General features: G+C 39.2%; 1 protein-coding gene across 3 annotated transcripts in view; it reads right to left on the minus strand.

The window, feature by feature from the left end:
* Positions 1–26,900, minus strand: part of tbc1d22a (TBC1 domain family, member 22a) — a 164,953-nt gene that overhangs the window by 74,381 nt on the left and 63,672 nt on the right. For all 3 annotated transcript variants that reach the window (XM_085251273.1, XM_085251274.1, XM_085251275.1), the window contains one exon: positions 23,908–24,022. In XM_085251273.1, the coding sequence (XP_085107399.1) occupies positions 23,908–24,022 (115 nt within the window). The remainder of the gene's footprint in view (positions 1–23,907; positions 24,023–26,900) is intronic.

Raw genomic sequence — 26,900 nt, forward strand, 5'->3', positions numbered from 1 at the left:
GGCTTTTATGAAATGTCACATTAGCGACGCTAACAGCTGACTATCAAAACCCGATCACTCAGTCCCAGTGAACAGCTGTGTCAAATTTCAAGGAATTCCTTAAAAAGGTGTTATGTACACAAACACTGTCTTTTATGTGTTGACCGTTTGGGATGCACATAAAAACATAATGTGTCGGGCCCTGGCTGTCAGCGAGGCAGAGACATAATGTTTGAAAGGAAAGTGATACTCGGGCATAAAGACACAGTTATGGCCGGACATGTTTCATTTAGCATTCTAAACTGAATGACACCCATCAACCCAAAGCTGGGGTGATGCCCACGCACATAAATCCTCTCACACAGCCTCCTAACCTCTCGTGCATCAGTTTCTTTTTTCTCTACTCTCCCTCGTCCCTCGTTCTCTGAACCTCTCGTAGCACAGACGTTTGACACCTCTTCTGTTGCTTCCCTTCCTCTCCGAGCTGTCGCCCCGACTCGTTCTTTCAGCCCCTCCCAGCTCTCCACCACTACTGGCCCAACAGCCAGTTTCCTGCCAGGCCCCAGGACTCATTTCCTGTTTGTCCTGGCGCAGGGGGCAACTTGTCCAGAGAGACCAACTGCTTGGTTGCTGCCAGCTGTGAGCACTTGGCACAGCTTGGCATGCTGAGCTGGGTTACACCTCCAGAGACTGAGTGCAGGCACCTACATACACAAACGCGTGCACGCGCGCAAGCACACACGACGTGCTCGCTCGCGCCGGTGCTGCCATCTGCCCTCTACAACTACGGGCCACAAGGTAACGTGATGTAAGATGATAAACGAGCCAGTTTAGCCTGATGTAATCACAAAGACAGTGTGTGTGCCGAGTGAGAGAGCGGGTACGTGTCCATGTAGACAGCAATTGGTAATAAAAAACAGTCCCGTTTGACAACCTTCTGCTGGTTCAGATTAATTACAAGCAAACCTGAGTTTTGTTTGGCCAAAGAGAGATAAAACCCAATTGGCTTTAATAAGATTTCAACACCCAAAGCTTACAATATCACATAAAGTGCTGCAGTCATTAATTATCATTTACAGCACTGGTTTGAGGTTCAATCTAATGAACCTAATGGTTTACAATTTGGATGCTGAATCCAAACATGTCACAATCCACTTTTCACCCTCAGAATGACACCCCAGTGACACCGACGAAAGGCTTCGAACTAAAAAAGCCACACCTAAGCTGCAAGTTACACTGATGATTGTTCAAAGTCCCTGCCTGTCACTTTGGCTCTAGCAACAACAACAAAAAAACAAAAACCCTGCCACTTCTTCTCTGTGGCACAATTAGTCTGATAACAATGTTGTTAACGAGAAGAGAACATTTTACAGAGGTGCGATTCATACTGCTAGATAATTAAGAAGAGTGTCACCCCGGAAAACCTGATAGTCTCACCTTAGTGTGAGCAAACACACATACAGACACGCATACGCACAAAATCACCGGAGATAATAAAATTATGGCAGTGTGTGATGAGAAGATATGAAAACAGACAGCTGGAGGTGAAGGAAGAGTGAACAGGTCGAAGTGATATGAGCTGAGGTAAACAGAGGAGTGATTAATTGAATAAATTAAATAATTTATTATAAATAAATTAACAAACTATGATTTTCGGGGGGGTTAGGAGGCATAGAAATTTATCTGAAGTCAATAAGAAGTCATCCACTGGCTTAATTTTTTGGGTTCTTAGAAGTTACAATATTTTTTCTTCAAAGTACACTACTAAGCTTAGTGAAAGCGCTGAACTTCAGCCTCACCAATGATAAGATGAATCTACACAATCACTTAACAATGTTCTCATCTTCCCACTATCTGCACTGTAAGCCCTGTGTCCATATATCAACCAGCAGCCCCCAAAGCTCTTGGCAAGATAATCTAAGTCCTTGACATCAAATGGAATACAGCTATTAATACCATATCTGCCTATGTGTGCACACATAATGATCCACTTTGCCGGGGGTAAGATGGTGTCTTGTATGAGAAAGCTTAAAGTGTTTAACGTTGAGCAAGCGTCACATTAACTGTTTCTACTGCTGTCTCTGTACACGCTACAAACCTACAAGCCCTGCCCAATACCAGCGCTCCGCCAGCCCTGTGGCGCATTTCTATAGCACAGATGTGTGTGTGAATCAACAGGCGCGCAGCTGGCGACATATTCCACAGTCGTGTAACCATGGTAATGCCAGAGAGATGCAACATTGGCTGGGGTGAGGTTTGTGCTTTCCGCCACAGTGTTCTAATTCCACAATAATAGCATATGGTTGGTGGTGGTGGTGTAGGTGGAGGGGTGGTGGTAGTAACGGGGACGGGCGATCAATAGCACAAATCATAGCTGAGGCGACACAATGGTTCCTGGTAGGGCTTACAATTCGCACACTCTGCAAGCGTTGTTACGTGGCAGGCAATTTTATTAAGAAAGCAAAGAAAGGTTTGCCAAACAATACACATCAATTTGTCTCTTAAATCACCCAGATTTGCATTGTTTTAGTGAGTTCTACCAAAATTACTGGTTGGATAATCACTATTGTTGCTGCTTAGAGGTGTAATCAACAAATTTGCACATGAAAAGTCCAATTCAGCTTGTAAAGTCAGCTTCTATTAAAGGGAAAAATATCCTGATCATTTCCCAAGGGTGAAGTTTTTTGGAATTTTTATTTTTTTTAAGATTCAGGAAGGCTTTTTTGTGTTGTGTGGGTTTTTTAAAGGGGTAGTTCTTTTATGAGGAAGACACAGCCTAATTAAAGGCAATTTTAAGATGCACAAGACAAATTTTCACCATTTTTGTTTTTTTAATTTCTTACGTGACTCGATGAACTGCAATATTAGAATCTCTTGTACGTCATGCAGTATAGTTTTTTTCAAAAAGGACTTGAAAAGTTGTCCTACTTTTCTCTTTGTTTGTTTATTCATTTATTTATTTATATGTGCACAAAACCCATTAATAACATAAAAGGAAATGTCTCGTACCAGATTTAGCTATGAGGTCATTTCCATCTGCAGTTTCTGGGCAGAAAAAAAGATAAAATACTGTTAAAATTGATCAGCAAAAGCACAAGATAACAGACTACAATTTCAAATTGCAAACTTCTAGGATTTACAGTTGTTGCTGTTTCAGACTATGATAAGTAAAACATAAACTGGTGAATCATATTTATGTCCCACCAATCAGAAAAATGAAATGCTGCCTTTCCCTGAGCCACACTGAGCAGTAATTAGAGATGAGAATAATGCAACTAAAGCATTGTTATATTTATACTTTATATTTATTATAAATTGCATGTACATTTTGGATTTGAACACATTTCAAAACATGCAACAAGGGTATAATTACCACTGTGTTGCATCACCTGGCCTCTAACAACAGTCTGTAAGATTTTGGCAACTGAGGAGTGCTTCTGAAAGCAAAAGGTTTTTTCATTCTTGTTTGATAAAGGAATTTCAAACGCTCAACAGTTTGGGGCCAAATGTTATGTGCCAAATGTTTTTAATGGGTGCCGGTTTAGCACACAGACACTTTTCTTCTGAGGCATCCTGTTGCAGTAAGTGCAGAGCGTGGCTTGGCGCTGTCTTGCTTCATCTGGGTGGCAGCATATGTTGCTCCAAAAGGAAAATATATCATTCAGCTTTAATGGTACCTTCACAGATGTAGAATTCACCAATACAATGTGCACTAATGCACTCTCACACCATCAGGGATGCTGGCTATGAACCTCGCACTAATAACAACCCTAATGGTCCCTTTACTCTTTAGCCCATAGACCATTTTAAGCATTTCTATTTTTTTCTTTGCATAACAGATTTTTAATCACACTGATTTTATTACAATTTTGCTATTTGCTATTTACCCAGGCAAAACTATATGAATGCCTTTATACCCTTGTGTTTTTTATGTTTTCAACGATGTCACACCATTTTTATTTGACCAGCTATTAACATTTTTTTTTATTATCATTATTTTTACATAATGTACTTTTATAACCACTGCCCTGTATCTATAAGCAGGGTACGTGTAATAAGTCATACTTTCATGTAAAAAAAAAAAAAAAAAAAAAAAGAGTCTTTAATGTAACCAACAGGTGCAGAGAAAAAAAAAGAATCTCTACTTCTGCTTAATTTGAGCTGCCTGCTTTTACAAACACATGAACATTACTTGATTGGATAAAATGTCCAATCCACTCAAGGCATAGTAAATGTGCCTGCCTAATGTGTGATTTGGGAAAGTTTCATGACATGTAATTGAAGGATCAGTCCATTAAGTCATTAGTGTGTGTAATCTGTGGCCTTTGTTTAGGGGGAAAAAACAGAAGAGAAACAGACTTTCCGAGGGGCAGCAGACACAATTAAACACGCAGCAGCAGACACAAAGCCAAAACACCCAAAATATGTAAATGCCCTGCGCTGCATAGACAAACATCTGTGCTGATACACACAAGTAGGATTTAACTTAACACCATTTTGGGACGGGGGGGGTTTGCCTCTGCACACTACCACACTGGATTTTAAAACAAAATCTGTCTCGTATAATATTCACTTGTATTCACATGTCTTCAGACCTCACATTGAGATTTGCAGTGAAGATATCGAAAGCACACTAGGATTCAACTCCAGATCTTGTGATTGGACAGTGAACTGTCCAATCACTTTTACACCTCTGAAAATGGAGGACTATGCTGTAGCTAAAAGTTTGCACAGTGATCACATCTTGATTTTTTGATTTTAAATCCTCTGTATTGATGAGTAAAGAAAAAAATATCCTCAATAAGCGGTGCCGTTTCCAAACACTTACGTGTGCAAGGGTTAGTGTGTTCATGTTAAAATGCAACTGTGTGTGCATGTTTGCCTGTATGCGTCTCCACACATGGTCATGATGCAATCGAAAACACCACGCACCACCAGCAGCAGCATGGTAAGATGACTGTTTCAATTGCCTCCAATTGCATCAGGTCAAGCAGAATGCGTCTTTGCTGGTGACAGAATGATAAAACAGATTTTCTTTTCTTTGTCCCCCTATCACACAGCTGACACGAGAAATAGAGACTCGGCAAGATCTAAAGATTCTCAGCTAGGAGAACTTCAATTTATGGCTTTTTATAGTCAAGTAATTAAGTTAATCTAAAAATATTCAATAACCCCTGCGATTATTCACAGAAGATAAATCATTTTTTGACAGAACTATTTCTCTGGATCATTTAGGAGCTCTATTGCTTTTTATCTGGAGCGATGAGAGAATCTCTGATTATAAAGGGAAGTAAGATGAGGCCGGATGCAGATGAAAGCGCAGCTATTGATTTTCAGCTTTATATATCCTACTGTTGAACGACGACGATGGCCTGTCTGATTGCGCTGATCATTTCCAAACAGCAGGTCAAGACGTGTCACTCTCACAACATTTAGAAACATCAAATGTGGCTATTATAGCGCTTGATGAGTAACTCCCGGATACTCTTCGTTCATTTCATCCATATTATATTTATATTTCTCGTCTCTACCTGCTGACTTTTTTGTGGAACAGACACAATTATCCTATTTTTTCCTGTTGTAATAATATCCCTTTAGGAAATAACTATAAAAAAAAGAAAATCTATAAAAAACCCATCCTCTGGTAATGAATTCAGTTTTAGTCGTGCACGTACTGGTCACAAAACAAAGAAAAAAAAAGATCCAGGTCGTCCTTCAAACACAAATACTGAAAACCCCCCAAAACAAAACAACAAACAAACTGTAAGAGAAATTACTCATCATGCTAATGATATACTTACACAAAAGATTGGTTTATTTATACACCACCTCAATAAGCAAGAACCAAAGTTAAATTATCTGAAGACATCTGTAAAGCTATGCCGTTTACATTTACGCATACAAAACTTTGGCTATGCCTTGTGCTGGTCGCACGTATATTCAAACATATCTAAACAGGTGTCAGAAGTTTATACCTGACATCCTGTAGTTTGGTTTTGACAGATTAAAAATTTTATAGAGATTTATGTGAATGGAAAACTGAACTATATCGAAACATTTTAGGCATTCCAGATTCAAGTTCCTGGATATGTGAATACTCACTTTTTAAATATCGATTCTTTTTAGCTTTTTAGGTCTTGACAGGGGGCTTTAGTCTGTAGTTTGTCTGCAAACACTTGCCCACTACTCTCCAGGCAGTAGTGAAACTGTGAAAAGTGTCACACCAAATGGAAACGGAGACAGTTTGTCCTTAAAGTTATGTTGTTTTTGCTTTGAAGGAGAACATTTCCTGTCTGCTTCGCTCTTTTCAAAGTTTTACTCCGGCTTGGAGAGTGGTTGGAAAGTATTCCCAAACTATTCAGCAACTTCCAAGCAGGCAACTGGCAACTGCAATCACAAAGAGGTTTTTAGAGGTTTTTGCAGCTAACTACTCACCAACAAGCTGGGGAATACAAATCTTCCCCTAGTGAGCGCACATTGCCAAGTTTTCTGACTGGTCTCTAGGTCTGATACCGGGCAAGAGAAAATGTACACTCTGGACAGGTTGATGGTGACAATCCTACTAGTCCTCCTTAAAAAAAAACAACAACACCTCAAAAACCCTGACCCTTTCTTTTGCTGACACATTGACACACACAAATAACCACCTGGGCACTTCAATTTATGGCTTATATGAAAGTTCCATATGACCACTTTAAGGGTATAGAAGTAGAAAATAAATGCAAAGTGGCTGCTATTGCCACAATCAACCGTGGTCTTGTCTAGCAGACAAGACCACGCTTGATTGAGAATGAAAGAGAGACATTTAATCAGACAGAGAAAGAGATAGAGCACCAAAAACAAATGGTTGATTCTATTTCTGCCAGTCCAAATGCTATTACCCAACCCTAGAAACATGGTGATTGTGCCCCAAACCAAATAGAGCAGTGAATACCAGGGCGATGCTCAGGCCAACAAAGCCACAAAGAGAGACAGCTTCAAGGAAAACTGAAGAGAAAGTCTTAAACCGCCTGAAGGAAAACAATGCTTATACCAAGTCAATAATCTCACCCAATGATTAAAGCAGAAGAAATTAGAGAAAGCAAAAGTAGATAAGGAACACAGCAGAAAAGACAGTGTTCCTCCTGGATGTCAGCAGCTGTACCCAGGCAATCACTAAGCAGCTCATTAGTGCTAATAACAGACGTTAATCAGAGGGAGACTTAGAACAGAAGACTCCGCCAACAGTGGCTAAACCACGGGGAGAAAGACGCCGATATTAGTTAACCGCCTACTGGCCAAGATCTACTCCACAGATTGCTCAATCTATAGACAGACAAACAGGCAGATGGATGGATACAAAGACCGAGAGGAGGGAAGAGAAGGGGTAGGATGGAGAAGAGGAGATATCACTATGCTCAGTTGCCAAGACATCGTACACAATTACAGTCTTCCTGTTGTTTATAGTTATAAAAGGTACGAATCCAACGTAGCTTTGCTTAGCTGAGTGGGAAAAACAGAAATAGGAACAATTTCTGATGGTTAAAGACAGGAGTAGAACCATCCACAACTTAAGTTATATGAACAGCTCGGCACAATAGTGAAAAAGCTGGCGAACTAATGGGACAATATGGCATGTAGCTGTAGTGTTTCAGGATTTTATGATAAATGAATGAATGAAGACCACAATAAGCTCTGGTTATAGATTTAAATCCAATTCCATTAAGGAAGAAAATCAATAAGTATACAGATAAGTATCAATAGCAAAACGCTGTGCTGGTGTCAATACCATTATTGAATAACACCAGGCCCTAATTAACAGTGTGTTAACCAAACAACAAATCATGTTCCAGCTTCAAATAAGTAAATGTGAGCCTCCCATTGCTTTAAGGGATTAAAGATGTCAAACATGAACTGCCAGCTTCCCGCGTTCGACGCTGATGCACCGTTGTTGCATTTCTTTCAGGGATGTAAAAGCACAAAAATGTACTGGTGCATCTCAAAAAACATATTTAGAGAGAGTAAAAAGTGAAACCTTTTTCCAACAAGACGAGCTTTCATACATTCATCAATAATAAACTGAAATACTTCAAGCTTTCTTTTTCCCCATTTTGCCAAATACAAGTTTATGATCATCAAAAATCAATGTTGAATTAAAAAAAATCCCAAATTATTAAAATATTTAATGCATAGTTTGAGTAAATTACTATTCAGACAATATAAATACTGTGTATTGCCCGGGGTAATAAAGTAGATGTAACCACATACCCAGAGAAGACTGCTGACTTGACAGTTGTCTAGATGACGCCCTCCAGGAGGAGGGTAAGTCACAGAAGGTCACTGCTGAAAAGGCTGGCTGCTCACAGAGTGCTGTATGAAACCATATTAATGGAAAGTTGACTGGGGGGAAAATTGTGCAAGTAAAAAGGTGTAAAACACACAGGAATGGCCAGATACAAAAGATATAAAAATAGGTTAACTAATATACTTAGATTTAGTAAAAAGGAATACTATAAGAAGCAATTAGATATAAATAGAAATAATAATAAAAGATTATGGGAAATCCTGAACAGTGTTATAAAATGTGGGACTGGACAAAAGAACTATCCCAAGTATTTCATTTGTAATGACCATGAAGAATACAATATGGATGTTGTGGCAAATAGTCTCAATGAATTCTTTGTAACTGCTGGACCAAATTTAGCAAGAACAATCACTCATCCTGGGAAAGCACAGGAAAAACCCGATACACTGATTGACAGAAATCCATATTCTATGTTTCTCACAGCCGTTGATGAAAATGAAGTTCTTGAAATTGTCAAAAAACATCTGTAATTTATCATTTCAAACTGGTCGATTTCCAGACAGAATGAAAATAGCAAAAGTTATACCTCTATACAAATCTGGAAACAAACACCATTTCACAAACTACAGGCCTGTCTCTTTACTACCTCAATTCTCAAAAGTTCTTGAAAAACTGTTTAAAAACAGACTGGAAAAATTTATAGATAAACAAACTACTCACTGAGAGTCAGTACGGATTCAGATCAAGCAGATCAACATCATTGGCACTATTAGATTCAATAGAATACATCACAAATTCCATAGACAAAAAGCAATATGTGGCTGGGTTATTCATAGACTTGACAAAGGCATTTGACACTATAGATCATGATATATTAATAAGAAAACTGGAACGTTATGGTGTCAGAGGGGTAGTTTTAGATTGGGTCCGGAGTTATTTAAGTGACAGAAAGCAGTTTGTGAAAATAAATGGTGGTTGCTCCTTATGTATGGACATTGCTTGTGGTGTACCCCAAGGGTCAGTTTTGGGTCCAAAATTCTTCAACTTGTACATTAACGACATCTGTAAAGTGTCCAAAGTATTAAAAATGGTTCTCTTTGCTGACGATACAAACATTTTTTGCTCTGGTGATGATCTGCAGAATTTATTGGAGGATATGACTAATGTGAAGTTCTGGCTTGATAAAAACAAATTATCATTAAATTTGAATAAATCTAAACTTATGTTATTTGGAAATAGTAGTTTAAATACAAATGCAAAGATTCAAATAAATGGTGTTGATATTGAAAGAGTCAGTGAAAATAAATTTCTGGGGGTAATAATAGATGAAAAACTTAACTGGAGAGCTCACGTAAGATATATTCATTCCAAAGTATCACGAAGCATTGCAGTACTAAACAAGGCAAAACAGGTATTCGACAGAACATCACTTCATATTCTCTACTGTTCACTGGTTTCACCATACTTAAGCTATTGTGCAGAGGTCTGGGGCAATAACTATAAAACCACATTACATTCACTTTTTACTCTTCAAAAGAAAGCAATTCGAATCATCCACAATGCAGGTTATAGGGAACATACAAACTCACTATTTTTGCAGTCTGAAATATTGAAAATTGACGATATAGTGAAATTCCAAACAGCACAAATTCTATTCAAAGCAAAAAATAAAGAACTGCCAGGTAATATTCAGAGTATGTTTTTTTTGAAAGAAGGAAGTTATAATTTAAGGGGTTTTTGTAACTTCAAAACAATGAAGGTACGTACTACAAGAAAAGGCTTTTGTGTTTCTGTTCAAGGAGTGAAACTATGGAACAAACTGAATATGGAATTAAAGCAATGTCCAAACATAAAACTGTTCAAAAAGAGTTATAAAAATATGATCTTCTCGATCTATAAAGAAAAGGAAAATATTTAAATTAAGTGAATGTCTCTATTTAAAAACAAACAAACAAAAAATTCATGATGTGATATTATAGTATATAGTATATCAGAAATCTGTTCACTATTTTTATTACAAATTATATCAGTAAGGAAGCTGACTAAATATTCACTGATAATTTATGGGACAGGGGTGGGATTAAATAAGTGTATACTTCTTCCCACTCCCTTTCAACATGTAAATTAATCAGAATGTTTTTTTGTATGTAATTTGTATAGTATATTTTTTTTTCTCTCATTTCTTTTCTAAATGTACTTGTATATTGTTCACATGTTGAAATAAATTACCAATCAATAAAAAAAAGCCTTAGGAAGCTTGTCAGGTAACTTTGATCAAGGCTTTCACAGAACTTCACAAGAAGTAGACTGAGGCTGGTGTCAGTCAAGAGCCACCATGCATTAGGAAAAGGGCTACAACTGTTACAGTCAAAAAGATCAAGTTAATTGTGAAGCAGACACTGTCAAGGGCACCTTACTTAGGCTGTGGAGAAAAAAATTGGACTGCTGATCAGTTCTCCTATGTCCTCTTTTCAGATAAAACAAAAGTTTGTTCTTCTTTTGCAAATCAAGGTCCTAGAGTCTGAAGAGTGGAGAGGCACAGCATGTCTTTTGTCCTTTCGTCCTCCCCCCCAACCGGTTGCGGTAGATGACTGCCCCTCTCTGAGCCTGGTTCTGGAGGTTTTTTCCTGTTAAAATTGAGTTTTTCCTTCCCACTGTCACCAAAACACTTGCTCATAACGGTCTCATTTAATTGATGGGGCTTTCTCCATTTCCTCTCTATTATAGCAGGGTCTTTAACTTAAAATATAAAGCGCCCTGAGGAAACTTTTGTTTGGTGCTACATAAATAAAATCGAATTGAAATTGAATAGAATGAAAGTCTCAAGTCTCTGCAGTCTGTGATGACTCAGGTGCCATGTCATTTGCTAGTTTGGGTGGTCAGCTGCAGAAAAGCTTTTTAGAGATTCTGAGTTCCTTTTCCACCAGGACACTGTGAGCAGCCAAAACTGCCACCAAATGGTTTGATAACGATGTCACGGTTTTGGCCGAATGGGTAGCTACGTTCATCCAGTCTTAATCCCACTGAGTATTTGTAAGGTACTGTAACAAAGAAGATGAGAAACACTTGACCAAAAAAGATGAGCTGAAGAGCCACTAACAAAGCAACCTCCACAATGCTAATGGTCACATCTGTGACACTAAAGCAGCCTCAAAAACAGTAACGCATGTATAAATAAACACACACTTCAGAAGAAAGATATTCCCGTGCTGTAAATCCTTTGTTGATTCATATTAGATACTGGATTTCTGTGATTTATAAGCCACAATTATCAAAATGAAAATAAAAAAAAGACTTGAATATTTCTCTTCACATGTAATGAATGCAGAATATAAAATAATAATATTCCAAAGGATAAACTAAGACTTTTGAATAACAAAAACTTTTTAAGATGCACCTGTAAATGTGTATTTCGGACGTTTTCTTTCTAATTAAATAGGGAAAAGAAAAACAAGCAAAAAGGTGAACTTGTATTTAACTAGATTCTTAACAGGAATATAAACTATTTGGTGACAGTATATTCATATTGCATCCAAAGAAGCAGCGATCAGCATTTGGCCCTCTAATGAAAACTAATAATTATCTAATTTGTGCAAATTCGTACTCTGACAAAACGAACTGCTGCAGCACTAAATACAAATGACTCATGGCCACACAAGTGAGTGACAAAACTGGTGACAACTGAACAAATCCTCTAAACTGGCACTTTACTTCTATGACTGCACATGTTGAGCCATTAATTATATAAACACTGTGCAGCACAGCATGGCCGGGTACACTGTGTCACGGCTAAAGCTACATCCACAAATAACAGATCAGAGAAAAGATACGAGGGAAGATGTGAAGAAGCAGAAGGACAAACACATGAATGAGATGCGAGATCAGGCTGAAAAGGCCAGAAAGGAACCGCTTAGCAAAATCAACAGTAAATACTACTAGCCTTGTAATTCAAAGACAACATAACATCTCAATATCACTCTGGAAAGAAGATATGCTCATTTTCAGACATAATTACTTGCTTGATTCAGTTTAAGTTTCCTTCCAGTCAGACAAGCTCTTATATGTGCGGTGCTGTGTGGGTTTGTAATTAAGCCAGCTCACCTTGTCAGTCTGTGCTCTGTGTTTGTGTGAGGCCTTACATGCCTGCAGGCGTTTTATCACAGCTGACTGACACCCTCCACCCTCCACAGTGGTAGGGCTCAGGCTGTATAGGGTTTCCAGCCACATATGGACAGCAGAGCTCAGTATATAATATACTTTTAATAATAACCCACTTGTTCATTAGAAGCATTTAGCTTGCGGATAATTTGCTGTGCTACCCCAACCTTGAGCCAAGAGCTAAGCTGCTGAATGCGGAACACTACTTTTCTTCGCCTGGTGAAAGCTGCAGTTTGCTGGCACTATGGCAAACCACAGAAAACACAATGCGAAATAAGGCATGTTGCAGGTTAATCTCTCGCTTTTCTCCCTTTTTATCCTTTGTGTTTATGGGAACTAGGGCTGCCACGATTAGTCGACTAGTCACGATTACGTCGACGATTGTCGACGACTTATTTAATAGTCGACGCGTTGTTTGAAGCTTTGTAAGATCACAAAAGACACATCAATGAGTAGTAGGATTTAAGAGTGTAATAACGGCCTGAAACAGAAGATGGCAGCACTGCATGTACAAGGATGCCAGCTGCCGTTAAACCCCGAAGAAGAAGAAGCTGTGTCCCAGAATTCATAGCGCAGCCCAGCTCAGTTTCCAACAATGGCGGCAGCTAGTTAGTTTTAATATTACTCTTATTATTCTTTCTGGGTCACAAAATAAACGTTTAACAGATTTTCAGGCGAGAATGTAGCTGTGTAAACCTCAAACATCTGTTCAGTTTATCAAGACACCACATATTTTCAAAAGCGCTCCGACGTTTTTGGAGACGTCTGTTACCCACTAGCTCGATAGCTAGCCGGGGGCAAGGCTCACTAGAGCCGTGAGAACACCGGACTCCTGGCAGATCGTTTTCAAACCCACCGCCGTCTTTCGCTACTCAGGTTGAACGTGATATATAAGTCACTTAGATAACTTAAAAATGATATTGTTTTTTTGTTTTGTTTTTGTTTTTTTAGTATTTTATTTGTTCCTGAGTAAATCGGTTTGGCTGAGATTAAAGTTATAGTTTTTACACAGCTGAATAAATGTCAAGCAGAAATGTGAGATGCTGGAGAATATACTCCGGTGTCCCGTTATATTTTAGATAGCAAGGAGTTTATTAAACTTCACCGAAATAATCTGCAAATGTCATTAAAATTTAATAAACTATCATCTTGTCTTTATTTTTAGTTAGCACCTTAAACACTTAAAGCTGTAAGCTAATAATAGTTATATAAGAGCAGATGCTGCTGGTGCAATAAGCTGTACAGTTTTACGTCCAGTGGATGAATGATCTGATTAGTCGACTAATCGCAAAAATAATCGGTGACTAGTCGACTATCAAAATAATAGTTTGTGGCAGCCCTAATGGGAACTTTATTCACATCATAAAGCAATGCCAAATGTCAAAGAAAATATGGCTGACATAAAACGATCAGACTAAATATTCAGTATATAATTCAGTAATGTCCCACCAGCAGACACCAGCTGCTCTGCATAAAAAGTCATAAACAGTATATTGTGGAGTAAAGCACACATTTCTCTCCATTTGCTTGATGCTTTGAGCTTGAAGTAGCTTCTCAGAATAAAGTGTGTATCTAGGGATCTGAGTAATCTTTATTTCTTCAAAAAAAAAAGCTGTTAAAAACACTCGTACACACCTCAGCAGGTCCTTTAGTATACAAGCATATTCCCCCTCCTCCTGTCCATTTACTTCTCATTGGTCCTCTCTAAGTGATCATCATCATCTGTGCTGTGTAAATGTCTGCGCATTCTCTCTCTAACCCTTTATCTTAAGTAATTCACATTGCCATTTGGAGAAGAGCTCCAGCTTCTGTTGCAATAAAATGTATTCAAATATTAAAATATGCTCAACTTGGAACATTTTCGGTCTGTCTTCACCATTCATTTCCTCAAGGGCCAACGCTCTCTAAAGTGCACCATCCTACTTCTACAAGGACAACAATGTACAAAATGGTGAAAGGGCATCTTTAATGTCAGAACTGAAACAACTTTCTTCTGCAAAACAAAACTAGAAAAAAAACTGTAAAAGTTCTGCTTCTTTTTTTAAAATTGCATTGTAAGAGGTGATAGCTCCAAGAGCAAAATAACCAAGCACTGTGTCAATTTGTCATTTGGGAAAAAAAAAAAACTTCAATTACCTGTACTGGGCGATAGCTGATAACATCTGCTTCCAGTAGCTGTCACTTCAGCAGGCAAAACTGTGGCAGTCAGCAGCTCAAAATAGGAAACCTTCTCTAACTAGTTACGTTTACACTTTCACTGAACAAACAGTGACCTTGTAGGCTGTCGTTCTGATGAAAGAAAGACATCTATTAAATTAATATTTATATCACATCTGATGTTGGAGATCACAAACACAGACTAGATCTCCCTGAGTACACTGTATATAAACATGTTGTTGTTTTCTACATGTGCTAAGTGGCTAATTGCCAATAAAACACAAGGATTTCCCTAAAAAAAAAATGAGATCCAAACTTCTTTATTTCAGATAATTCCATTAAAAATGCTCCAACACCACAAACACAGTCAAGATCTCCAGTGCAGGTACTTAAATTTCCTCATCCTTTGTCAATCCAAGTAGCCTCACCCATCACAACTGAAAAATGTAAAAAATTCTCTAGGATCTAAACCTTTCTTATTCTAAAACAGGAAGCATTTTGAGTTTATGGCAGTTGACTTCTTTTGAAGCGACCCTCAAGTGGTTCCTCCAAGAATTCCGCTTTAAGCTTTTACGTGTTGGACCAGTCTTCTGCTTGGACACTGCACAGTTATACCATGTCATTTTCAACATGAATTGAAACTAGTCATTAAGACCCATTAATAAAGTGTTTAGAAATTATCTACTAATGAGTTTAGTAAGAGTCAATGAAAAACAAGCATAAGGCTCATATTTCATAGACTTCTATATAATCAACCCTATTTCTGGAACTAAAGGATGTGCCCAGTGGTGGCCATTAAAAAGAATGTAAACTTAAGGGTTTTAGTTTTAAAACCAAAAGGTGCATCCATTTTTTTGTTTTCATATAATGTATATGTATATAAAATTCCATAATCCATAAATTCCATATAAATGTGTAAATTGTTCAGTGAAAGCTGCTGTATACAAGCATACAATGAATACTCAGTACAGAGCTAATAGCTGAATTCTTCGTGAATTCCTTGCAAGTGTAAAGCACTTGCTTGCCATTTTGTGCCTGCTATGACAAGTACAGCTTCAAAGCAGAGAATGGTGATGGGGTACACCAGGCCATTCATCTCTGTTGATACAAGGAAGGACTGCCCGGCTCGGCTGCTTCCTGACAGCATGGGGGCACTTTCTCAGTCGGTGATTTTACCCTTTATGAAAATCTTGTTTTCTTGTTCTGTTGTTCATCCCTCTCTGTCATTCTCCATGTCCTCACTCTTTCTTACTCTTAAGCCTGCCAAGACACTCAGGCTGCTGTTATTTTCTACCACTTTGCCTCTATTCTAGTTCTGCTTCCTTCTCACTCACAGTTGTCAAATCCTCACCTCCCAGAATTTTAAAACACTCTACCGTTTTCTGTCTCCACGTTGCTTTCTTGTTCTCATATTTCTTCAGAGAAAATCCATACTTAGATATTGGCAGGCAGAATACATTATGGATCCACTGGTCAATCATAGCCTCTGCTCATTAGAAGAGGACCGGTCGAGCTCCTTGCTCCTGTCATGGCCCATCCTGGCCTTAATTAGATAGCTTTTATAGTCGGCAAATGGGAGAGGTGCTACTCCAGAGCAAATGGAAAAGCCAAAAGCAAAGTAATGCTCGGAGAAGGAGACACTATAGACATTCCAGATCAATTTCTTTGATTGAAAAGGGGGATCTTCTAACAGTCCAATACAAAACAACTTAAGTGTGTTTTTTTCCCCTCCCACTGCATCAATAATGTAACAATTGGAACTTTTCAATTTGGATTAACAGGCAGGTGTTAATGAAAGTCGGTGACACGAAGAAAGGGAGGAGTGCTGCGAAGTTGGAGTGGTTAAGAAGTGGAGCCATCACTCCGCATTGCATCATCAAAAGGTAAATAGAGTGTATGGCAGATGAACAAGCACTGCAGTGCCAGACCAAGGCAGATGTGTGACTGGAGACACAAAAACAAAACAAAAAAAAATACAAAAAATACAAACGAGAATGAGCTAAACTGAAAAACAAAGAGAAAGTAGAACAAAAGGAAGATAAACTAACTAAACGAACATATGTGGGGGCATTGTGTGAGTGGTACAGGGTGTAATGTTGGTCTTTTTTTGCTCACCTCATCCTATCACTGTGGGTTTTTGCCCAGTAGCCTACCTACACTGTGGCAGCAATCAAAGAAGACATTCCAGAGAAAGACAGAAAAAGACAATGGCAATAAAATGATGTGAAAACAAGAAAGAGAACACCTCTAAAAGACTTGTTTAGAGGACAGATTATGCAGCTCGAAACAGGTCAAAGTCTTAATTACGCCCCCATCGGTGAACTGACTCACATTTGCAGATACTGGCTGTCACTCAAACTCACTCAAGGCTTTAAACGGTCGAGACGCAGACAAACACATTTGGAGTAAGGATTCGAAAATTCAATCTGATGAAGATTTCAGGGTTTTTAGAGCGAAAACTCTGTGTGCACTAGTGTGAGTGCAAAGGAAAAAGTAGTCCACACTGGCATTTTGCTTCAAGATGATCAAAGTGACTTTTTCAGTGTACTCCACATTCTGTTTACAGCTTTTATTCGTACTAATTAGGCCATCATACCATAATCAAAACTGCCAAACGACCAGCACTGTGCCACTTAAACAGACGGGAGTCATAAACGGACAGAGCTTTTCGGCGTACATTGGATAATGCAGACACATAAAAAACACATACGTTAAGCTGTTGTTACTGCAAAATCCTCGTCGGGAACAGTCACTGGATAAATGCAGCACTCTGCTGCACAACTGAGCCAAAGTACAAACCCAGGTGGTCAGAAAATGTAAGGAGTGCTGTGCAGAATAAATGTCTTCTACAATTATACAATGATTGTGGGACAGACATGAAACAAAATGGGTATCATTTCTGAACTTAAAATTGTTTAACTGATCACAGTTGTGGTCACTGACTTATTTTTTCTGCCCGAAAATGCTTGTGCTAACCACGGTGGCACGGTGGTTAGCACTGGGATTAAACGAGATTCGAACATGCTTACCAGCTGCACTTAGTCTGCGATGTTTAAACTGAAATCTAGCAACCTGTGACACTGTTACTTAACTTATGGCAATATTTTTTAAAACCTATCTTTTGAATGGAAGGGCAAGTGAAACATGAAAGATTAGTTAAACATTTCAGCACGTTGATATATTGCTGCAGGAAGTTATGTCTGCCCAGTGGAACATTGAGTTTACATCCCGGACTAGCCCCCAATATATTATGCTCTGAATCAAAGCCAACATTTAATACAAAATAAAACTGAAAAAGAAATAATCAAAGCAAATAAATATGACGGGCAGCATAAAAAAGGGCAGCACGGTGGTTAGCACTGTTGCCGCCCTATGACAGCTGGGATAGGCTCCAGCACCCCCCGCGACCCTGAAAAGGATAAGCGGAAGCGAATGGATGTTTTCTAGAGATTAGTTAACTGAAAAAGTCCACAGGAAACAACACAAAAGCCAACGTTTCTTGAAGATTAAATGTGTATTTGCTCTAATTTTTAAGAAAAAGCAAGCTTTCCTTATAAGTTCATATAAATGTCAATTAATTATTTGTACATAAAATATTGTTAATAATAAATAATACAAAATAATTACAACTTAAGAGAAGGACATTTCTGCCTTCAGCATGAATTCATGACTTCAATTACATGGAAAGGACGGAGAGAGAGAGGGGGGGGAAGGGGTAAAGCAGCATAAAAGAAAACAGAAGAAGAGATGGCAAAAGGAGACGACAGCCAGAGAGTGCAAGAGCACAGACAGCATGAGAGAATCTCACTTTCTACCCCTTCAGAAAGGAGCAAAATTAGGCCCACTGCATGAAAGAGCCAAACCTCTCTCTTCTTTGTCTATCCCTCTCCCTCTCTCTGCGTCAGAAAACAAGAGCACCTAACAACAACAACACAGCGCATCAACCCATCATGTAAGATGCCAGCCAGGCACGTTTGAAGGTTTGTTGGCTGTGTATGTTATTCAAGGCTCATCAGTGCATGGAGATACACAGGAACAAAGCATGGGGTGATGCTTTGAAGATCTGACAACAGTCTGAATTGCCCAAAGAGAACAGGAGAGAGGAAAAACATGCAGAAAGAAGTAGGGATAGAGGAATAAAGAAGAAGAAGATGACAGCAAAAGAGAAGGTAGAGGAAACAAACAAAAAACAGGTGAAAAACTTTATAAAGAACAGTGGAAAAAGTAAAAGAGAAGAGAGGCTACGTCAAAGAAAGTAGCTCATTTGCATAACATCATTGGCACAAGCCGTAAGAAGGGATGGCAAATATGTAGATGCAGTTTCATAGTGAGTTCTTCTAAAAAATTCTTATTTGTGAGATATCTCAACTGTTTTCAGCTTCAATATAGCAATAAAGCTTTATCTTAATGACGCTTATGCTTTATAGATATGTGACTTCAATGTCCGTGTCATTTTGGAGGTTGTAGTAAAAGCACCAGACGCACTCCAGCACTGGAAGTTGTTATATTGTTGTTACATTTGTTAAAAATGGTGCTTCTAGCAGATTTTAAAATGACAGTAAATTTGCTGTGTGTAGTGTTGTGTCCAAAGTAGTACACAGAAGCAATTGGGTCCAACCTCTTAAGGCTCCCAGCAGGGTCACAGTGTGCATGGTGTGTGACTTACTGTGGTTTCAACAGTAGCTCTATGTTGCATAGCTTCAAAGATGAGCCAAAACATAGCACAGAGAACTTAAACTAACCTATTTTTGTGGGATGTATGGATTCTAGGAAGCAGCAAGAACTGCACACATAAGGGGAAGGATTTCTCTTTGTAGGAGTCTCTCGACAAACTAGTACGTAGAGCTTATTATAAATGTAAAACAAACAAGAACACAAAAGAAAAGGAGGTAAAATGTTTTTTTAAAAATTGGTCACGTTTCTCAATAAAGAAAAAAAACAACTCAAAACTCTCAGCAGGTGGTTGAAGGTGGCTTATCCTCTTTTTTCTTTCCTCTCCCATGTTCTGTTCACCTGATGTGTGTGCAAAACATCTGTTTTAAATTCAGAATGTTCAGCTTGAATAAAAAGAGCTGCAGAATGAGGAAGAAAGGTGACTTAAGTAATTTTGAAATACTCACACCAAACCACCTGGCACCAACAGCCATGCCGTTCAGAAACTGATTATCTAAAGGGATTTTCCCAAAGAATCATCAATTGAATTTATACAGAGAATGTTCCAACAAAGAGAGCGAGCAGCAATTCTTCGGGCCTTGTCCATGTCAGAGGACAATGGCCAGATTGCTTTAAACTGACACGAAGGCAACAGTGAGCATCTCTGCATGCACAACACAGAAGACCACACCACAGGCTGAGGATTACAGTTCATGTAGGCTCACCAAAATTTGACAACAAATGATTGGAAAAATGCTTCTGTCCTAATGATTCTTGTTTTCTCCTGCAAAATTCAGATGGTAGCGACAATATTTGATGTAAACAACATGAAAGCATGGATCAATCATGCCTTGTATTAATTGTTCAGGCTGATAGTCATATTTCATTGGCACATTGTAGATCCCTTAGTCCCAGCTCTCAACGCCACAGAGCTTAGTCTAGCCTGAGTACTGAGTGACGATCGTGTGCATCCCTTTATGAACACAGTGTACCCATCATCTAATGGCTGCTGCCAAAAGGATAAAACACCATGTCAAAAAGCTCAAATGATCTCAAACTGCTTTCTTGATCATTACAATGAGTTCACTGTACTCAAGTGGTCTCCTCAGTCACCAGATCTCAATCCAACAGAACATCTTTGGGATGTGGTGGCATAGCAGGTTTGCCAATATGGACCCAAAATGTTTCGAGCAGGGGTGCAAGCCAGAAATGGCGAGCTTTATCTAATAAAGTGGTTGGTTGGTAAATTGCAGAAAATGAATGGGAAATGTAAAATAAAGCATCATTCCTCGTGAATACTGTCAAATGCTCTAAATGTAGATGGATTTTCTTGAATTCACTCATAATTAATCTCACAAAAATCATGTTGCAACTCTAATCGATTCATTTAACATCGCCACATTCAACATAAAGAAGGTACGAGCAACATATTTCTGCAACCCAAGGAGGAGCTCACTTGATGAAAGGAACCCTCCATGATGGTGATATCAAAGATCTTATACTGTAAACTGTAAATTATGCTGTCTATAGCAGATTTCAGGTTAACCAAATACTTTTAAAACACAGTAAATCTGTGACCACTACAAGGTAATATGTGGAGCTTCTCTCTCGTCCAGAGGGAGTGCATGCTGCAGGATTTCCTCTCAGCAAAGGAAGTGCATTCAGGATTGGAAAATCCAAATTAAAGAGATTTTTGAGCACTCTTCCTGGGGAGTAGGGCTGGGCGATATGACCCAAAATTCATATCTCGATATTTTTTAGCTGGATGGCGATATAAGATATATATCTCGATTTTTTTTTTTTTAAGCCATAAGTTAAGAACAAAAAGAGAGTTCTTAGTCACACTGTGTCCCAGATGTCACACGGGCACTTTTATTTACATACAGCGTAGATATTACTCAAAAATAAATTATCAGCATATATTAAATAATCATGGTCCATAAATAAAAGAAAACAATGTTGTTTTTGTGCATAACAAAAAGCTCACAATTGTGCAGTCAAAATGTAAACTAATAGACGCTGAGCATAATAACAAAGAGACAGATTTCACAGCTGCACCACGTCTCTGAACAGGTGCCATCCTTATACACACACAGTACGTATCACTCCGCGAGGCTCCTCCTCTGTAGCCGTAATTCTCCGACAATCCATCAAGCGGTGCAGCTCCGTAGCTTAGCAAAGTCATATTAAAACATTTTTTGACAGATTGCTGAGCGCTGTGTACCACATAAAATCGGTTCGCGGTCAGTAAGCACAACCAGAATTCATACATAAGGCGCACTGTCGATTTTTGAGAAAAGGAAAGGATTTTAGGCCGTGCAGCCCCTCTGGGCTGCATGTCGTTAGCGCGGTTAGCTCGCTAACACGTTGACGCCATCCAGCCCCACGCACGGTAACTCGCTAACGGAGATTTTCCGCTTTCATCTTGTCATTGCCTGCAGGTGAAGCTATGGGGGAGTTGTGTTCAGTGCAGGAGAGGCGAGGCCGAGTAACGTTGCATAGAGACAAAAGTGGACGAAAGAGAGGCAAACCTGCGGCTCCACAAGTATAATTATAACGTAACATAGACTATATCGATATAAACGATATTGTCACATCTTATATCTCGTATGAAAATATATCGATATTTTTTAAAAACTCGATATATCGCCCAGCCCTACTGGGGAGAAATGTCCCCCTGACTACAGCTGAAAGGAAGCAATTTTAGTATCCACTATAGGAGCAGGGTTCAGCCTTCAGAGTAAAATCTAATCGGATATGGAAAGTTCTCTGTCTGAAGAAGAGATGGAAAACAGGAAAAAAATATCACCTCTGCAGCAACCTCCCTTGATGCATTTCATTACGCTCAGGCAAGCACCAAGCTTAATTCCACTTAGTTCGAATTTGCCTGTTTAGGCATAATCATTGCAGTCTTTTAGTGTCTCTGCTGAAACTGCAGGAAAAAAAAAAAAGTGTTTCTTAGGATGTTAACAAGGTCGTCGTACATATAAAAACATTCTCTTTTCAGAATGTTTTTTTCTTTCTGAAAATATAAGGCTATTAAACCTGCCTCATTATCATGTAAGATTAAAACGACAGGTAAAATTACAATATGATGGACATTTTAAGACCCTTTCCATCAAAATAACAACAAGAACGTCTGCAGTGCTGGTGGGAAGTAAACTGTTGTTGTATATTATGTTAGCTTCCCTGTAACATATCAGTAAGTATTGTTTTACAACTGTAGCTGCCAACACTTTCTTGCTATTTAACAATAACTTGTTAAATTGCAAGGGCTGCACGGTGGTTAGCACTGTTGCCGCACAGCAAGAAGGTCCTGAGTTCAATTCCACCATCAGGCCGGGGTCTTTCTCTCCCCCGGGTACTCCGGCTTCCTCCCACAGTCCAAAGACATGCAGTTTGTGAGGATAATCCAAATTGCCCATAGGTGTGAATTTGCACGTGAATGTGAGCGCGAATGGTTGTCTGTCTCTGTGTGTTAGCCCTGTGACAGACTGGCAACCTGTCCAGGGTGTACCCCGGGCAGCATAAAAAAGGGCAGCACGGTGGTTAGCACTGTTGCCGCCCTATGACAGCTGGGATAGGCTCCAGCACCCCCCGCAACCCCCCGCAACCCTGAAAAGGATGAGCAGAAGCGAATGGATGGATTGTTAAATTGTTGCCTACCCCTCACCCAAACCCACAGGATGGTCCTGCTGGGGCTTTTTCCTGTTAAAAGGGAGTTTTTCCTTCCCAATGTCTCCAAGTCCTCCAAGTCCTAATGGCTCTAATTGTCAAGGATTTATCCTTGCAGGGTCTTTACCTTACAATATAATGCGCCTATATGCAACTCTGGTTATGAATTGGTGCTATATAAATAAAGATGATTTGAGTTAAATTCACAGTGTACATACAGTGCAGCAAAGGAAAAAATGCTACAAAAAATAATATGCAAGAAGTTCCATCTGGTCATATTTTCAAGTAGTTCAAACATTTAAAAAATAAATCAATAAATAAAAAATAAAATTATATCGCACCTATACCGGCAATGAAATTTCTTGCAACTGCTTTCCCCCTTCTCATGTTGAGGATCTGAAGCAGTGTTTATACTGTCAGAAGAGTTAAGTGTGAAAGGAAAATAAAGCATTCATCTACACAAATGTGGCACAACTTAAACGCTCACAGCAGGAGGGCCCTGGGAAAAACAGCGCGGTGTGCACACACACACATATACACGCCTACACGTGTCATGCTCTCTCACACACATACTGTACAGTCTAATTCCTAAGTGTTAACCAGAATGCTTTGATAGATGGAGCTTAAAAGCACATTCGAAACACAAACTGTAACCAAGTGTGTGTCTGGATGAAAGCAGAAAAGAAAGAGGGATTGAAAAGAGGGGCGAGAAGAGGGCACACAGGTGCAGGAGGAGCTCTTTGGACACAGAGTTGTGAAAAGAGAAACGGTCTCAAGGGTCCCGGGGTTGATTTCCTGTGACCTGTGGTGATGAACCGGCGAGTAACCCCTGAGTCTCGCCAGCTACAAAAGGTGCCACTCTGCACTGTGGAGAGTGGCACTTTCAGCAGAGGGGTAGCAGAAAGAGATGAGTGATCCTTACTTCAAAAGGATATCACACAAAAGATTAGGGAGTTTTAAAGTGAAAGTTGAAAAAAAACAAAGGGGGGGTTGCCACTCACCAATATATTCAAAGACGAAAACGACGAAGAATGGTGTGACCAGGTCGTTGATGCCTTGCACGTAGCCGCTAGCGGGATGCCGGATGGCCCAGATAAACAGGATCCGTTCAAAAATCTTAAGACATACAAACATACACAGAGACAGAGTACCAACGCCATGAAAAGAGAAGAAAAAAATTCAATCCAACACTCTAATAACAACATAGTTGTAGAAATTTTTAACACAATGATTGACAACATTTCAGACATTAAGCTGGTTGGAATTAGAGATTTAAATCATTAAAGGATACATGTCAGAAAGCGAGTGAGGTGTGGAAAAAAAGCATAGGAATCATTTCAGGCGTGCTAAGCTGGTAAAGAAGAAAAGCTGGGTTCATGTCATGGGAAGCAGGTTTCAACTCTGCCACATTAGCTGATCATCTACTTGGAATACTGTTTAAACCCATCTCTTGAAAAACTAAAGGTAGCCTGGGGACTTTTGATCACTTGTAGCATATTTTTTTCCTTTTTTAAGAGGGCTTTGTTTGGTTTCTTTTACAAAAGCATAATCCAGCAGATCTACAGGCGGACATACACTCCATATTAATTATGGATGTAGCATCCAGTTCTGAAAAGTGAATCAGACTCATAATTGTCAACCTAAATTCTTTCCAATGCCCAGCAAAGGGGGCGTGGGGTGGGGGGGCTGACACGTTCCTGATGAGTTTATGATCTGGATCATTAGTTTCTAGTCTCATCTGATACAAAACGATGTTCATTTTGTAGCTAATGGTCCAATTTAGAAAAAGACAATAACGCGATGGCTGCTTTAAGACGCATTCAGTTCAATTCAATTTTATTTATACAGCGCCAAATCACAACAACAGTCGCTTCAAGGCGCTTTATATCGCAAGGCAGACCTACAATAACACATACAGAGAAAATCCCATCATATGACCTCCTATGAGCAGCACTTTGGCGACAGTGGGAAGGGAAAACTCCCTTTTAACAGGAAGAAACCTCCAGCAGAACAAGGTTCAGAGCGGGGTGGAACCCAGCAGATTACTGTCATCTGTTTTTCAGTCACATCCGCCCCTCCCTCGTTCAGGTGCACTGAAAGTCACTCAACCTCAGCTGTCAGCTGGTCAGTTTTTGGCTAAATGATTTGATTTTATTTAGAAAGAGGGACAATACATATTAATGAACATTTTAACAAATGTAAATATGACAGATTGTAGCCTTGGGCTAATTTCCATCTGCAGTGTTTGGCTTAAGGCCCCAGTTATTTTGTTTGCAACCTAAGTAGCAAAGGGACAAAAGATGCACCTCATTAGCCAAGCTAGTTAGATAGCACTATAGTCAGCTGACACAGTCACATAGTTTAACGTAGAGCTTGAGCGATACCGAATTTTTGAGGCCGATACCAATAACAATACTTGGAGATGTCCACCTGAATCTGCTTAGATCAATTGGTTATGTTTTTGGCAATTGAAAAACAAACGTGTTGTCAACAGTGAAAACACCAACACTGCTTTGGCGAACAAACTATGTGACATCAAAACTCATAAAATGGCAATAGGATGTTTCTACCGCCTCTTCTCTACTGCCAATGCCGATACATCTACAATTAGCAATTATATAATATCGGCCTGCCAATACATCCACAGTTAATATGAACCATTTCTTTGGCTCTCCATCATCACTGAGCAACACCTCAGTCTTTAGCTCCTCAGCTGTATTTCTTGTTCTTAAAAAAAAAAAACTCACTTTGAACTTTGTTCTCTGATTCTGGTGTTGGTCTCCTCCCTCCTCACTTTGTCTCTGTCTCTTCCTCTTCCCCTTTGAGTCAGTCTCCTCCATCTCCTTCTCTTTCCCTTCTTTTCAACATTTTTTTTTGCAAGGCAAACACTTCCATCTTTGTTATGGGTGGCTGTTTAATACTGTCAGCCCCAGTGAATTAGAAGAGGCTTGATGTTTAGCTTGGTTTTTTTCTGTTGTGCAAATGGATTTCCCTCCAAAATACGAAGACAGAAACACATTTTTCTTACACCTTGATGTACCGCACCCATCAAGCCCTTATGTTTTGGTGACCATGTCAGGTTTCTGTCACTTTCTAAATAACCTCATACCTCATTGTTTTATGGTATATAACATGGTCATGGTAATGGGTTTTTTGTTTGTGTTTTTACTGGGAAGTGTCTCCACAAAACCCTCGCCTTTTTATTTAAAGTAATTCCATCATTGCTAAGACAGTGGAAGAGAATGGTAAGCTCTCCCTGGCTTTCTCCTCCACACCTCACACCACCTCTTTCCCTATCAAAGCTGCATCCATCAAACACAGGAGAGGTGCTGGTGAGAGCAAGGGGAGTGGGTAATGGGACTTTCTTTTCATGCAGCCTCAAAAGCCGACATGCATATTTCACATTGGCAACCGCTTTGAGTGAACTCATGCACACAAAAACTACCCGGTCCACAGCCGTTTTACTGTGAGGACAAAGACTCTAAACTCTGTATGTTTGTCTGTGGCATCATTTGTATATGAAAGCGAGAGAAAACGCAGCTGCAACTGAATATTTTCTCCAGGAGAAGATAACATTAACTTCATTTGGAGAAGTCCAGTTTAACTTCAGATTCTCCTAATAATAGAGGCTTTTTTTTTTTTTTGGGGGGGGGGGGGGGGGGGGGTCACAAAATCAGCTTTTCTGTCTCCTTTGTCAAAAAACTATTGTTCAATTCCATTAGCTCCAGTCCCCCAAGACCCAGATAAGGATAATCTCCAGAGATAAAAAAGAAATTGTTACAAGAAAGGTGTCAACTCAAGAAAATGTTCATAAAGGGCTGTCCCACATTCAAAACATTAGTCTATTAAATATCCTACAATAACTATACGAGTCGCTTACATCATACCTATTTGTTATGCAAAGACTAAAATTAAAAAAGCTTGTGGTATAAGGCTCATACTGTGCTGAGTGATAAATCCTGCTCTTTTAGCCTATAATCACAAATTGTATGCA

This window comes from Mchenga conophoros, linkage group LG17 (assembly GCF_057382185.1).
Source record: "Mchenga conophoros isolate Kocher_MC1m ecotype Shallow Benthic linkage group LG17, M_conophoros_male_GT1.1, whole genome shotgun sequence".
NCBI classification, from domain to species: Eukaryota; Metazoa; Chordata; class Actinopteri; order Cichliformes; family Cichlidae; genus Mchenga; species Mchenga conophoros.